The following is a 12625-nucleotide window of genomic DNA, read 5'->3' as shown; positions in this document are numbered from 1 at the left end:
GTAATATGCAAATATGTAGATGTTCACTGTAGAATGTTTCCTAATAAAAATTTAAAAAATGAAATTTCACATAGTTTAAGTAAATCAAAGTTCATCATGTATATGTTTGTAAATGTGTAGAAATATATTGAAAAATTCCACACTAAATTATCAAATAGGTGTCTTTTCTGATTTCTGAAATTTATGAGTGAAAGTTATTATGGGTCTTCAAGAAGTTCAAGTAAAGTGTGTATTATGAGAAAACTCATGTATTTCAATAATTTTGGACCAAAGTATATCTTTTAATTTGGTTTTCTATGAACTCTTTGAAGTATCCTCATATATAGCTATAGTTATACACATCATTATACTTTTATGTCATATATACCTTATGTAATATTCTTTTTTTTATAATTTTTTTTGACAGGCAGAGTGGACAGTAAGAGAGAGAGACAGAGAGAAAGGTCTTCCTTTGCCATTGGTTCACCCTCCAGTGGCCGCCGCGGCCAGCGCGCTGCAGCTAGCGCACCGCGCTGATCCGATGGCAGGAGCCAGGTGCTTCTCCTGGTCTCCCATGGGGTGCAGGGCCCAAGCACTTGGGCCATCCTCCACTGCACTCCTGGGCCACAGCAGAGAGCTGGCCTGGAAGAGGGGCAACCGGGACAGAATCCGGCGCCCCAACTGGGACTAGAACCCGGTGTGCCAGCACCGCAAGGCGGAGGATTAGCCTAGTGAGCCGTGGCGCTGGCCATATAATATTTATTCAATTAAATGTCTCTATATTCAGATTAACTTCACAATTTTAAAAAAATTTATTTTGAGATCATTGTAGATTCATATGCAGTTGTAGGAAATAATGCAGAGAGATATGGCATGGTCTCTACCAAATTATCCTCAGTGGGAGTGCCCTGTAAAGCTATGCTGTAAAACCGAAACTAGGATACTGACATTGATACAGACAAGATTCAGAACATTTTCACCAACACACCTATCTCTTGGGAGGTCATTTAATAGTACATTTACTTCCATCCCACCCTGGCACCTCCTTAAGCCCTGGAAGTCACCAATCCAGTCTCCATTTCTATAATTGTATCATTTCAAGAGAATCATGTAAATTTATTATATAGTATTTAAAAACATTATGAGATTGACTTTTTCATCACTTAGAGCAATTCTCTGAAGGTTCGTCCAGGTTATTGTATATATCAGTAGTTCATTTAAAAATTAATGTATTTGTATTTATTTGTTGAAAGAGAGGGGGATAGAAGGAGGAAAGACTGGGAGATAGAGTTCTACATCCACTGGTTCACTCACCAGATGCTTGCAACAGCTGGCTCAGCCAGGCAGAATTCAAGAGCCAAGAATTCAGTTCTCCCAATGTGGGTAATAGAGACTCAAGGACTTGAGCCATCAACTGCTGCTCCTAGGGTATATACTGGCAGAAGCTGAAATTAGGAGCAAACCCAGGACTCAAACCCAGACATTTAAATATGGATGCAGGTTTCCCAAGCAGTATCTTAAATTCTGTACCAAATGCCTGGCCCTATTTTTCTTTGTTACTGAGTTGTATTCCAACATTCATTGAAAACCATTGATTTTACCCAGTTTTAAGCTACTAGAAATAAAGTTGCAATGAACATTTGTGCACAGGTCTTTGCACAATCATAAGTCTTCCTTTTTCTGGGATGAATGCCTGAGAATACAATTGTTGAGTTGTATAGTAGTTACATGTTTAGTTTTTAAAAGAAACTGTCAAATAACTTTTTCAAAATGGGTATGCCATTTTACTTTCATACAAGCAGTGTATGACTAATCCAGTTTTTGAATATCTCACCAGCATTTTCTGTTGTCACTTTCATAATAATGATGATCATCAGTTTCTGCCTACTTTCCAAACATCTGTTTTCATATTCCTTGTCACTCAGTCCCTTTCTTTGGTATGTTCCTGCGGCAAAGAAACTCTAATACCAACTGATTGTCAGGTCACACTATTATTGTGAGCTCAATGACACCAAACTCCATACCCAGTCTTCTTCATTTAGTACCTGATGAAGGCAGGGAGTCATCTTTCTCAGAGATGCAAAATACACTGAACTGTGAGAGATAGCAATGAATGGTTTAAACAGTATGTCTGATGGGAGAGAACAAAGGGACCAACTCAACAAGATGAAACTTAACAGAAACAAACCTATCAATTGAATAAACACTGAACCAACATTGACTACCTGAAGGCTCTGTGCAATATGCTGAAGATACAGACAAATATGCAGACATAAAATGCTGGTCTCATTTCTTGACTTCTGTCTATGAAGGAAACTTTGAAAGAAGTATGAAAATAATTATGTCTAGATTGTATTATGAATATGTCTGTTGTTTAAAAACAGCATCTGAGGGCCAGTGTTGTGGCACAGTGGGTTACGCTGCAACTTGCATCACAAGCATCACAGATTGGAGCACCATTTTGAGTCCTAGCTGCTCCACTTCCATTCCGGCTCCCTGTTAATCCACCTTGGAAGGCAGTGGAAAATGGCTCAAGTACGGGTCCTTTACCACCCATATGAGAGATCACTTCCTGATTCCTGGATTCAGCCTGGCCATTTGGAGGTCAACCAGTAGATTAAAGGTCTCTTTGCCTCTCTCATTCTGCCTTTCATGTAAAAAAATATTTTTTTTAAAAAAGAATATAGTATCTGACCTTTCTTAGATGAGTTTTAATGGATAGGATTAAGTGTTGTTAAAGTGACCATATAGATAGGATCAAGTGAAAAAGTGATCATATAAATAGGACTAAGTGTTTGGAAACAGTAATTGACAGAACATGGGAAGCAGTCCATATAGCACACTCATAGAGTGACAGTCACCTTAAATAGCACTCTGGCCTAAGAATCAGCCCTTAAGGCACTCTGGTCTGGCTGGAAAGTCCAGGGGAACATTTCAGGCATAGAAAGCCAAGTCACTCCAGCAAAAAATGTTCTATATAAAAGAACCCTGTAGGTGAGACCCCTGTGGAAAGAAGGGACCACCAAAGAAGGATGTACTTTTCTCTGAAGGGAGGAGAGAACTTCTACTTTACTTATGGCCTTGTTGAAATTCTGGATCCAAAAAGCTTCCATAGCCAAGGCAGATCATGTCAAGAGCCTTGGGTGATCACTGATGTCATATGTAAGAGTGTTATTAAATAAACAACAAGACTCACTGTGCACTAACTTCCCATGAAGGACCTCTGTCCCCAAAGAGTTGTACCATGAAACTTAATAGTAAAACTTGTTCTCAAGAATCACTTCCTCTTTGTATATTAAACGGAGCATATTATTTTGTCTCATAAGTTATAGTTATGTCTAAAAACTCACAAAAGATGTATTATCCTTGGATTCTTCTTTAAAGACAATTAAGTTTCTAAAAGGAAAGAAGGGGGATGAAGGAATGAAAAAGAGGAAGTGGGGGAAAAGTGTAATCACCTTCGAGAAGTAGCAACATAGAACAGCCCTTGTCTAGACTGTTGAGGAACAATTCTCTTAGTTTTTTTTTTATTCCATTTGTTCTTTTCTTCTTTTTCTTTCCTGGATAAAACAGGAGAGGGGGCAGGAAGGGGGTGGGGAATGAGTGGTAGGGCAGGTATGGTGGGAAGAATTATTGTGTCCATAATGTATTTATGAGATACATACAAATTTAAAAACATATATCATTAAAAATAAAAAATATAACAAAGTGAAGAAAAAATTGATGAGTTTTGTGCTGGGGAATGTTCTTGTACTTTAGGAAATTACCTTTTATACTGTGTGTATTGGAGAGGAATGCCTGGGAATACAGAGGTCATTTGGAGGATTAATGCAGCAGTCCAGTGAGCAATGACAAGGTTTTTTTTTATTTTTTATTTATTTATTTTTTGACAGGCAGAGTGGACAGTGAGAGAGAGAGAGACAGAGAGAAAGGTCTTCCTTTGCCATTGGTTCACCCTTCAATGGCCGCCGCGGCTGGCACGCTGCGGCTAGCGCACTGCGCTGATCCGATGGCAGGAGCCAGGAGCCAGGTGCTTTTCCTGGTCTCCCATGGGGTGCAGGGCCCAAGCACCTGGGCCATCCTCCACTGCACTCCCTGGCCACAGCAGAGGGCTGGCCTGGAAGAGGGGCAACCGGGACAGAATCCGGCGCCCCGACCGGGACTAGAACCCGGTGTGCCGGCGCCGCTAAGTGGAGGATTAGCCTGTTGAGCCACGGCGCCGGCCCGAAATGACAAGGTTTTAAGAAGAGCAGTAGCAGTAGAGATAATTAAAAGTATGTACAATGAATGTGAGAAAGGTTTATAATTAACAGAGCTTGCTTGCCAATTAAAAGGGAACTGATGAGAGGAAGTGCTTTAGATGGTTCCCAAATGTATCTTAGGCAACCACAAAAATAGTTGTGGTATAAACTAAGATAGCAAATTAGAACATAGGAGTATGTTTTGAAAGAGAGAATTAGTTCAGTGGGTGTTCTGTTTAGTGAAAGTAAAAAGGCATCTCTCAGAGATATCATGTAGATAACAAAAGCTTTGTTCAAAAAAAAAAAAAAAAATCTGAAGGTCAGCGGTCCCAAGACTGACATAGGCTAGGTCTGATTAGCAGATGGGGACAGATGCTCTAGGTTGGAAGAGACTCAGGTTTTTTTTACTGAAAGGTAGGAGCGTCAAAAGGAAAGAGACTCAGTCATCTGTTCAGTGTGGCTGAGGCTAAAGCACAGTTAAAGAAAGGAATATTGGTGAAACTAGACCCATTGTGATTGTGAAGGGTCTTGTGTGCCATACCCTATTTGAGATTTTTGTTCTGTAGGTGATCATGAAATCACCCGAATTATGCCTTGGAAAGAAAATTTTGGTGTCACTGTAGATAATAGAATGAGGAAAGAAAGGAATAGTTTATAACCCCTTCCCCTAAGTAAAGTCCTAACTTGGTAGAAGGGTCTGTGAAAGCTACCAAGTTGCCCTTATATAATTAAAACCTTAATGGAAACTAGCATTCTGGTTAGCATACTCCATTTCAGTGGAGTTAGTAAGATACTAGTTTTGTTTGGCAGTATTTTGAAAATTCTTTTTTTATTGTTTAAATTTTTCTATAGTGGGTAAGTGTTTAGCCTCTTGGTTGACTTGCCTGCATCCCACATTAGAGTGCTTGGCTTCAGTTACTGGCTCCAGTTCCTTTTTTTGTTGTTGTTGTTGTTAAAGATTTACTTATTTATTTGAAGGCAGAGTTACAGAAAGGCAGAGGCAGAGAGAGAGAGAGAGGTCTTCCATCCACTGGTTCACCCCCTAGATGGGTACAATGGCTGGAGCTGAGCTGATCCGAAGCCAGGAGCTTCTTCTGGTCTCCCACATGGGTGCAGGGGCCCAAGGGCTTGTGCCATCTTCCATTGATTTCCCAGGCCATAGCAGAGAGCAGCCGGATCAGAAATGGAGCAGCCGGGACTCGAACCAGCACCCATATGGGAGGTCAGCATTGCAGGCAGTGGCTTTACCCTCTATGCTACAGTGCTGGCCCCAGTGGCTCCAGATCCTTACTCCAACTTCTTGCAAATGCATACCTTGGGAAGCAGCAGGTGATTGTCCAACAGGTTGGGTCTCTTCCACTTATGTAGCAGACTTGAACTGAGTTCCTATCTGATTCTTCTGATTCTGGCATTGGCCTGGCTCAGCTCCAGGTATCACATGCATTTGCATAGAAAACCAGTATATGGTGATTTTGTGCTTGCTTTCTCTCTCTCTTTTCGAACCTTAAGTTTTTCTTAGAATCAGGGGTTAATAGGAGAGTGAAGGCTCTGGGAACACTTTCAGATGAAGAAAAATGAAAATACTTTTCATAGAGATAAAGGAAAATGTATAATAATGTCTTACTTAGAAGGCTGGAATGTCTTCCTAAAACCAGGCTGTCTAAACTTTATGATCCAAGGAGAAAACTATCTAATTGTGCTCTTCTAAATAGAACCGCCAGACCAAAAAAGAAAAAGAACAAATTGAAAATCTTTTCATTGCTTAATTTATTCTTCTCAGGGCTAGGTACATCTTACGATATGGAGTGTATAGTTGGAGAAAATGGATTTTAGTTGGGGAAAATGGAAGTTTCTTCCTCAGTGTGATTCTATCTTCTGTCTTTCTCTTCCCTGATGTTATACCAAGTGTGATAGGGCCTCCTGAAAGGCAGAAGGGCAAGAATAAAGAAAAGAGCGGCTTACATGTAGTTAGCATGTTTCACACACATTTACTTTCATTGCCCTACTTAGCCACCATTTTGTTGATTAGAAAACAAAGACTCGGCCGGCGCCGCGGCTCACTAGGCTAATCCTCCGCCTAGCGGCGCCGGCACACCGGGTTCTAGTCCCGGTTGGGGCGCCGGATTCTGTCCCGGTTGCCCCTCTTCCAGGCCAGCCCTCTGCTGTGGCCAGGGAGTGCAGTGGAGGATGGCCCAGGTGCTTGGGCCCTGCACCCCATGGGAGACCAGGAAAAGCACCCTGCTCCTGGCTCCTGCCATCGGATCAGCGCGGTGTGCCAGCCGCAGCGCGCCGGCCGCGGCGGCCATTGGAGGGTGAACCAACGGCAAAAAGGAAGACCTTTCTCTCTGTCTCTCTCTCTCACTGTCCACTCTGCCTGTCAAAAATAAAAAAAATAAAAATAAAAAAAGAAAACAAAGACTCAGAGTGGGTAAGTCCACTCAGAATCACAAAGCTGGTGAATGATAATGTTTCATCTAGAACATAGGTCACTGTCTTTCAAAAATTCTTTCTTGAAATGTAGAAACTGTACTTTGAGATTCTGGGATGTGCATATATTATAGGAATATAATAATTAAAGGAGAAATACATGTTAGAATAGGATGTGGTGTGTGCTCAGGGTAACGTCACCCTTCTTCCTAGCAAATTAGCCCTACAAGTTGTAGATACCAGCAGTTTCTTCACAGCCTCAGAAGCCTCTGGTCCAAGTTCATTCACACACTTCCTTAGCCCTTCCACAAGGTGCTCAACAGAAATCCCCAGAGTTTCCAGAAGAAGCTTTAATGGATCCAGGAAGGGAAGAACATTGTCCAGAGGTAATGGTAACATCTTGTCCCCAAGGACAGGCACCTTGTTAATAAGGAAGGCAATAGCTGCAGAACAAAAGAGAAAACAATGAAACAAGTACAGCCACCTCCTGTCTATGACTTCACCTACCCCTTTGTCCACTAACAGCGCCATTGCAGACCCACATATCTGGATAGCCCATGAAAACTTCTGCCTCTTGTCCTTTGCATAAGCTGTTCCATCTCCCTGGAATTTTCTTTCCCCAGATAGCAACAAGTCTTTCTTCTCACATTATTGGTCTCTCTTTAAATGTTACCTCCTCAAAGAATCTTCTATGGGCACTACAGGTAAAATAGCACCACTTTCCACCCTCTAGCATTCTCATCATTACCTAAAATATTAAATCTTTATTTGTTCCTTTTACTGCCTTCTTTCTGTCAGAGAACAAAGAATTTATGTGTGTTCACTATTGTAGCCCATGCAATAGTGTATGCTACTACACGTGCAATAGTGTAGCTAGAGTTAACCCTAGCATGCAGTAAGCACTCAGGAGATACTGGTGGCCAAATAATTACCAACATACTCTGTATATGACTATCTTGACAACTTAGAGTTTTTAAACCGAAGAGAGATTCCATAATAATGAGTCTCCATTCAGGGGCAAGAATGGACTGAATTACAGCCCAGGAAACTTATCCTAACCAATTCAACTCAATACTATGATATAATTGAACAATTACTCCATGCCAGTTGGTGTAGATACATAGACAATTAAGCCAAGGATGCTCCCTTCAGAGACCTCATAAAATCTGTGGACAATAAAGATCTCTGTGTGCCAGAGTGTGGCATGTGCTGTGCTCACACTACGGACAGAGCTCTGTAGAAGCACAAAGTATGCGATGACTAATTCTAGTGTGGGAAAGTGTTATAGAAATATTCCCAGAAGTGTTAGGGCTATCTCTTGAGGCAGATATCAGGATCACAAGGTAAAAAAAAAGTGCAATGTTTAAAAACAATAAAAACACTTAGATATTAAGATGAAAAGTGATACACAGAATGACAAGACTTCCACCCAAAGAGGCTAGATTACAGAATTCCAATTGGCTATGATCATGGTGTGGAAGATAAAGGGGGTGAGGATGCGAGAGTTAGGTAAAGTCAGGTTTTTGAAATCCTTGGATGTCTTACCAATGAGTCTGTCACTCTTTCCTGCGGGCAGTGGGGAATTATCAAGGTTTTAACATGAGATGATTACATTTTAAATCTTTGATTTTAGAAAGATAACTTTCACGTAGAAGATGAATATTAGAAAAAGAATAGAAACTGGAAAAATTTTATATTTTTGCAAAAACTGTGTGTACAATATATGTGTAAACATGTACATATGCATGAGCACATACATCCTCCTGCTAGCTATGACATGCCATGATTCATTTAACTTTTTTTTTTGCTTGTTTTTGTTTTTGTTTGACAGGCAGAGTGGACAGTGAGAGAGAGACAGAGAGAAAGGTCTTTCTTTGCCATTGGTTCACCCTCCAATGGCCGCTGCGGCCAGCGCGCTGATCCAAAGGCAGGAGCCAGGAGAAGCACCTGGTCTCCCATGCGGGTGCAGGGCCCAAGCACTTGGGCCATCCTCCACTGCACTCCCGGGCCACAGCAGAGAGCTGGCCTGGAAGAGGGGCAACCGGGACAGAATCCGGTGCCCTGACTGGGACTAGAACCCAGTGTGCCAGTGCCACAAGGCGGAGGATTAGCCTATTGAGCCGCGGCGCCGGCCTTAACTTTTTTAAATAAGGATTTATTTACTTATTTGAGAGGCAGAGTTATAGAGAAGGAGGAAGGGGGTAAGAGGGAGAAGAGAAAAGTGGAGGGGAGAAAGAATATGAGAGAATCTTCCATTCACTGGTTCACTTCTCAAATTACTGCAACGTCTGGGACTGAACTAAACCAAAATCAGGAGCCTGGAACTCCATCCTGGTGTTTCATGTGAGTGGCAGGGGCCCCAGCACTTGGGCCATCTTCAGCTGCTTTCCCAGACACATTAGCAGGGAGCTGGATTGCAAGTGGAGCAGCTAGGACTTCACCTGGCTCTCGTGGGATTCTGGTGTCATAGCCAGCAGCTTAACCCACTGTACCATAGCACTGGCCCCATTGGTTCATTTTCATTTGGAAATTTTCTGTTTCCCCACTCAAATTATAAAAAAGGGGGCATATGCATCTCTCCTTTCTTCTTCTACAGTCTATATTTCCTTCAAAATTTTCCCCCAGAGCAGGGATATCTGTTTACTTCCACCTTGTTCTTTCACATCTTTGCCTGTAGATCCATGTTCCAGCATACTAAACAACAACAAAATATCCCAAATTGGTGAAGTTAAAAATTCCTCCAAAGATTCTATAAAAATCAGCCAAAATTGCCAATGTAGGCATGGACAGAATTTCTCATGACTCATCTTCATATTTCTTATTTTAGACATTTTGGTGAATGTTTTATATACATTTATATCTTCCTCCAGAAAGACACTCAAAGATTTCTGTCCTCTCAGCAAGCATTACCACCATGAAACATTTTTCTGATGTTCCCAAATATATCTTCCTGGTAATTTAGTGGCTTCTTCCAATAAAAATGGGTCACTTCCCATTTTTGTCTTTAAGACACCAGTTTCTATATCCTTACCATGAAATTAAGATCATCTACTCTCATTACACTCACAGAACTCTATCTGGGTATTTCATTGTACATTTGTGGTACTCTAGTATTGTAGTAACTCCTGTAGAAGTCTGGGCCGGCGCCATGGCTCAATAGGCTAATCCTCTACCTAGCGGTGCCGGCACACCGGGTTCTAGTCCCAGTTGGGGCACCGGATTCTGTCCCGGTTGCCCCTCTTCCAGGTCAGCTCTCTGCTGTGGCTCGGGAGTGCAGTGGAGGATGGCCCAAGTGCTTGGACCCTGCACCCACATGGGAGACCAGGAGAAGCACCTGGCTCCTGGCTTCAGATCAGCATGATGTGCCAGCTGCAGCACGCCGGCTGCAGCGGCCATTGGAGGGTGAACCAACGGCAAAAGGAAGACCTTTCTCTCTGTTTCTCTCTCTCACTGTCCACTCTGCCTGTCAAAAATAAAAAACAAAAAAAAGAAGTCTGATCACCCCTACCAATTATAGTTCTGGTAACAATACTTATTGGCCATTCATGTCTCCATCTTCTAATACCTGTTCAATGTCCAACACAGTATAGCTACTCAGGACACATCCATTGAGTAGATGAACAAATAAATGTAGCTGTCTTAAGAGAAAGAACATATCAATCTGGATAATGGGATAAAACCAAAAATGACTCCAGATAGTTTTTGAAAGCATGAATGAAATAAACTACAAAGTCATATTTTGACTCAAGATTAAGGAAACTTAATGATGACGAATGTCCAACAGTGAAATACGCTTTACTGAGTTCCAGTGGGAGTTGGCTGACTTCCTATACAGGATGTATTAGGGATAGTTCATGTATTGGATTAGAGTTTCAGTTGCAGGCAGACTCTGAAATATACTCTAATGTTACGATTTTTGTGATCCTAAAATTCCTTCCACAAACTCCACTGTCAGCGCATCAATGCTTACTAGTTATGTTCCGACTCACAGAAAAGTAGACAAATACCAAATCTGCCAGGATACTCACCAGAGTAACTATAGATGCTGATGGTCACCAGCAGGAAGACAGCTATCAGCTTCATGACAGGTATCTGTGATATTTTCCTAGAATTTTAACATTCAACCAGAAAACCCAGTGAACCCACCAATGGTTCCACCTGCTGTCTAATGTGTGCCAGATGATTTTATATACACACTTATGTACACCTACTGAATCCTGCATCAGTCACTAACACTTGACTCACCCCACCAGAAAAGAATATGAAGGTCATGTTTCCTCACTAAACACATTGAAAGGTTTTCTGCTTTTCCTTCCTGTTCCCGTGAGAAACAAAGCGCTAAATGAAAGCATTTTCAAGTGTCTCTTGAGCAAGCCTTTGCGCAGAAAGGAAGGTGGAAGGTGAAGAGCCCTAAGAATCCTCCTGAAAGAACACTGGAAAGAAATGAAGTCTTACATTGGGATGAAAAGGACAATTTTTCCCAAGTTCTGTATGTTCTCCAATTTTCTATCAACCTAAAATTTGGAGCATCACATTATCTGTCAAGCTATCCAGTTGTGGAATCAATGATAAGGGCATCTTAACCCTACTATAATGCAGAATCATCATGACAGCATTACCGGCCCACTGCTTTGGAATTAACCTGACCCTATCCCCTGTCATACTTACTCTGGCAAGATCTCAGATCTGTTACCTTTTCTAGTATCTCCCAGTTATTTGGGGCATCTTCAGGATGTGTCTTCTGGGTGCTTTCATAGAGAATAATGAGCTAAATATCTAAAATTAAAAATGCCTTGTTGGAACTCAGATTCATTTTTTCTATTTGTATTATTTTTGGATTAGATATCTGTAGTCTGTGATATTGATCATCTAATCTAAAATGGAAGCATAAATAAAATAACTGCTCCAAGGTGTGAAAACATGTAGGAAAACGAAATGGAAGATCTTGTCTACACAAATTACTTGAGTCACCCAAGTTATGCAGTTATATACTGCATATATACTGAATTATATACTGAATTCTTAGTTCCTGGCTTTGGCCATGCCTAGTCTTGGCTGTTGCGTGTGTTTAGGAAGTAAACCAGTGGATGAAAGAGCTTGTTGTGCTTCCTATGTCTCTGTCTCTCTTTCAAATAAATAAAATACGTAAATAGTTTACAAACACAAAGAGTTGGAATTGACAATTTCATGCTTCTGTGTTCTGAGCTATTGTATTAAGTCTTTTGTTTCTTTTTTGACACTTAGACATCTTTAGATCCTTGCTGATCCTGAAGGGACTCCCCGTCACAACGCAGCTCATTCCTAGAGGTAGCAAACAACTCATCTAAGAGTGTGCTTTAAATGTAAAAGTCAATCAATCCAGAGCCCACAATCTGACCTCCTTAGCTGAGCTTTTCTAGGTTATTGTTCCCCTGCCCTGATCACACCAGGACTATGTACCACACAGTAAGGGACATTCCCTATACTCCAGAACCTACTGAGCTTATTCAAATCAGTCAAGCAAAGCTTCATACCCTCTCTTACCTGTCTGTCCCCTCAGAAACCACAATAAAGGCTCTTGTCACACTTCCCCTGCTCTGTCTACATCCAGACTACTGATACTGCTCCTTTTTCCCTACGCACTGAGATGTGGTGTACCCCCTTGTACTGGGATCTGTATTTTAAGCTCTCTTTTCAATGTCAGTCATCTCCTTATTGGAGATTTTAAGAATAAAAATTAAATCAAATATCTTTTCTGGCCATAATGTAGTAAAACTAGAAATCAGTAGGAAGAAAAACTCCAGAAACTTCATAATACATGGAAAGGAAATAACTTACTCTTGAGCAACCAATGGCTAAAGAAAGAATTAAACATTTAAAAATCTCTTGAAATGAATGAAAATGGAAACACAACACACCATAATTCTCTCTATAAAAGGGCACTTCAGTTTTGAGGAAATGTAATTTAAAATAAGTGTATTTTGATGCAAATATCATAA

The 12625-nt window shown here is 41.1% G+C and overlaps 1 protein-coding gene across 1 annotated transcript; it reads right to left on the bottom strand.

The window, feature by feature from the left end:
• Nucleotides 1–5969: 5969 nt before the first annotated feature.
• On the bottom strand, nucleotides 5970–10834 carry SCGB3A2 (secretoglobin family 3A member 2). Its single transcript, XM_002710294.6, has 3 exons — nucleotides 10676–10834; nucleotides 6888–7090; nucleotides 5970–6140 (listed from the first exon to the last, which is right to left on the bottom strand). Exons 1-3 carry the CDS (start codon nucleotides 10728–10730, stop codon nucleotides 6117–6119), a joined length of 282 nt encoding a protein of 93 aa, XP_002710340.1. The 5' UTR covers nucleotides 10731–10834; the 3' UTR covers nucleotides 5970–6116.
• Between the last annotated feature and the right edge of the window lie 1791 nt (nucleotides 10835–12625).

The sequence above is a fragment of the Oryctolagus cuniculus genome, chromosome 6 (genome assembly GCF_051225735.1).
Source record: "Oryctolagus cuniculus isolate XC-2025 breed Fujian yellow rabbit chromosome 6, ASM5122573v1, whole genome shotgun sequence".
NCBI classification, from domain to species: domain Eukaryota; kingdom Metazoa; phylum Chordata; class Mammalia; order Lagomorpha; family Leporidae; genus Oryctolagus; species Oryctolagus cuniculus.
The sequence above is the reverse complement of the archived record's forward strand: the minus strand, read 5'-3'. Positions and strand labels throughout refer to the sequence as shown.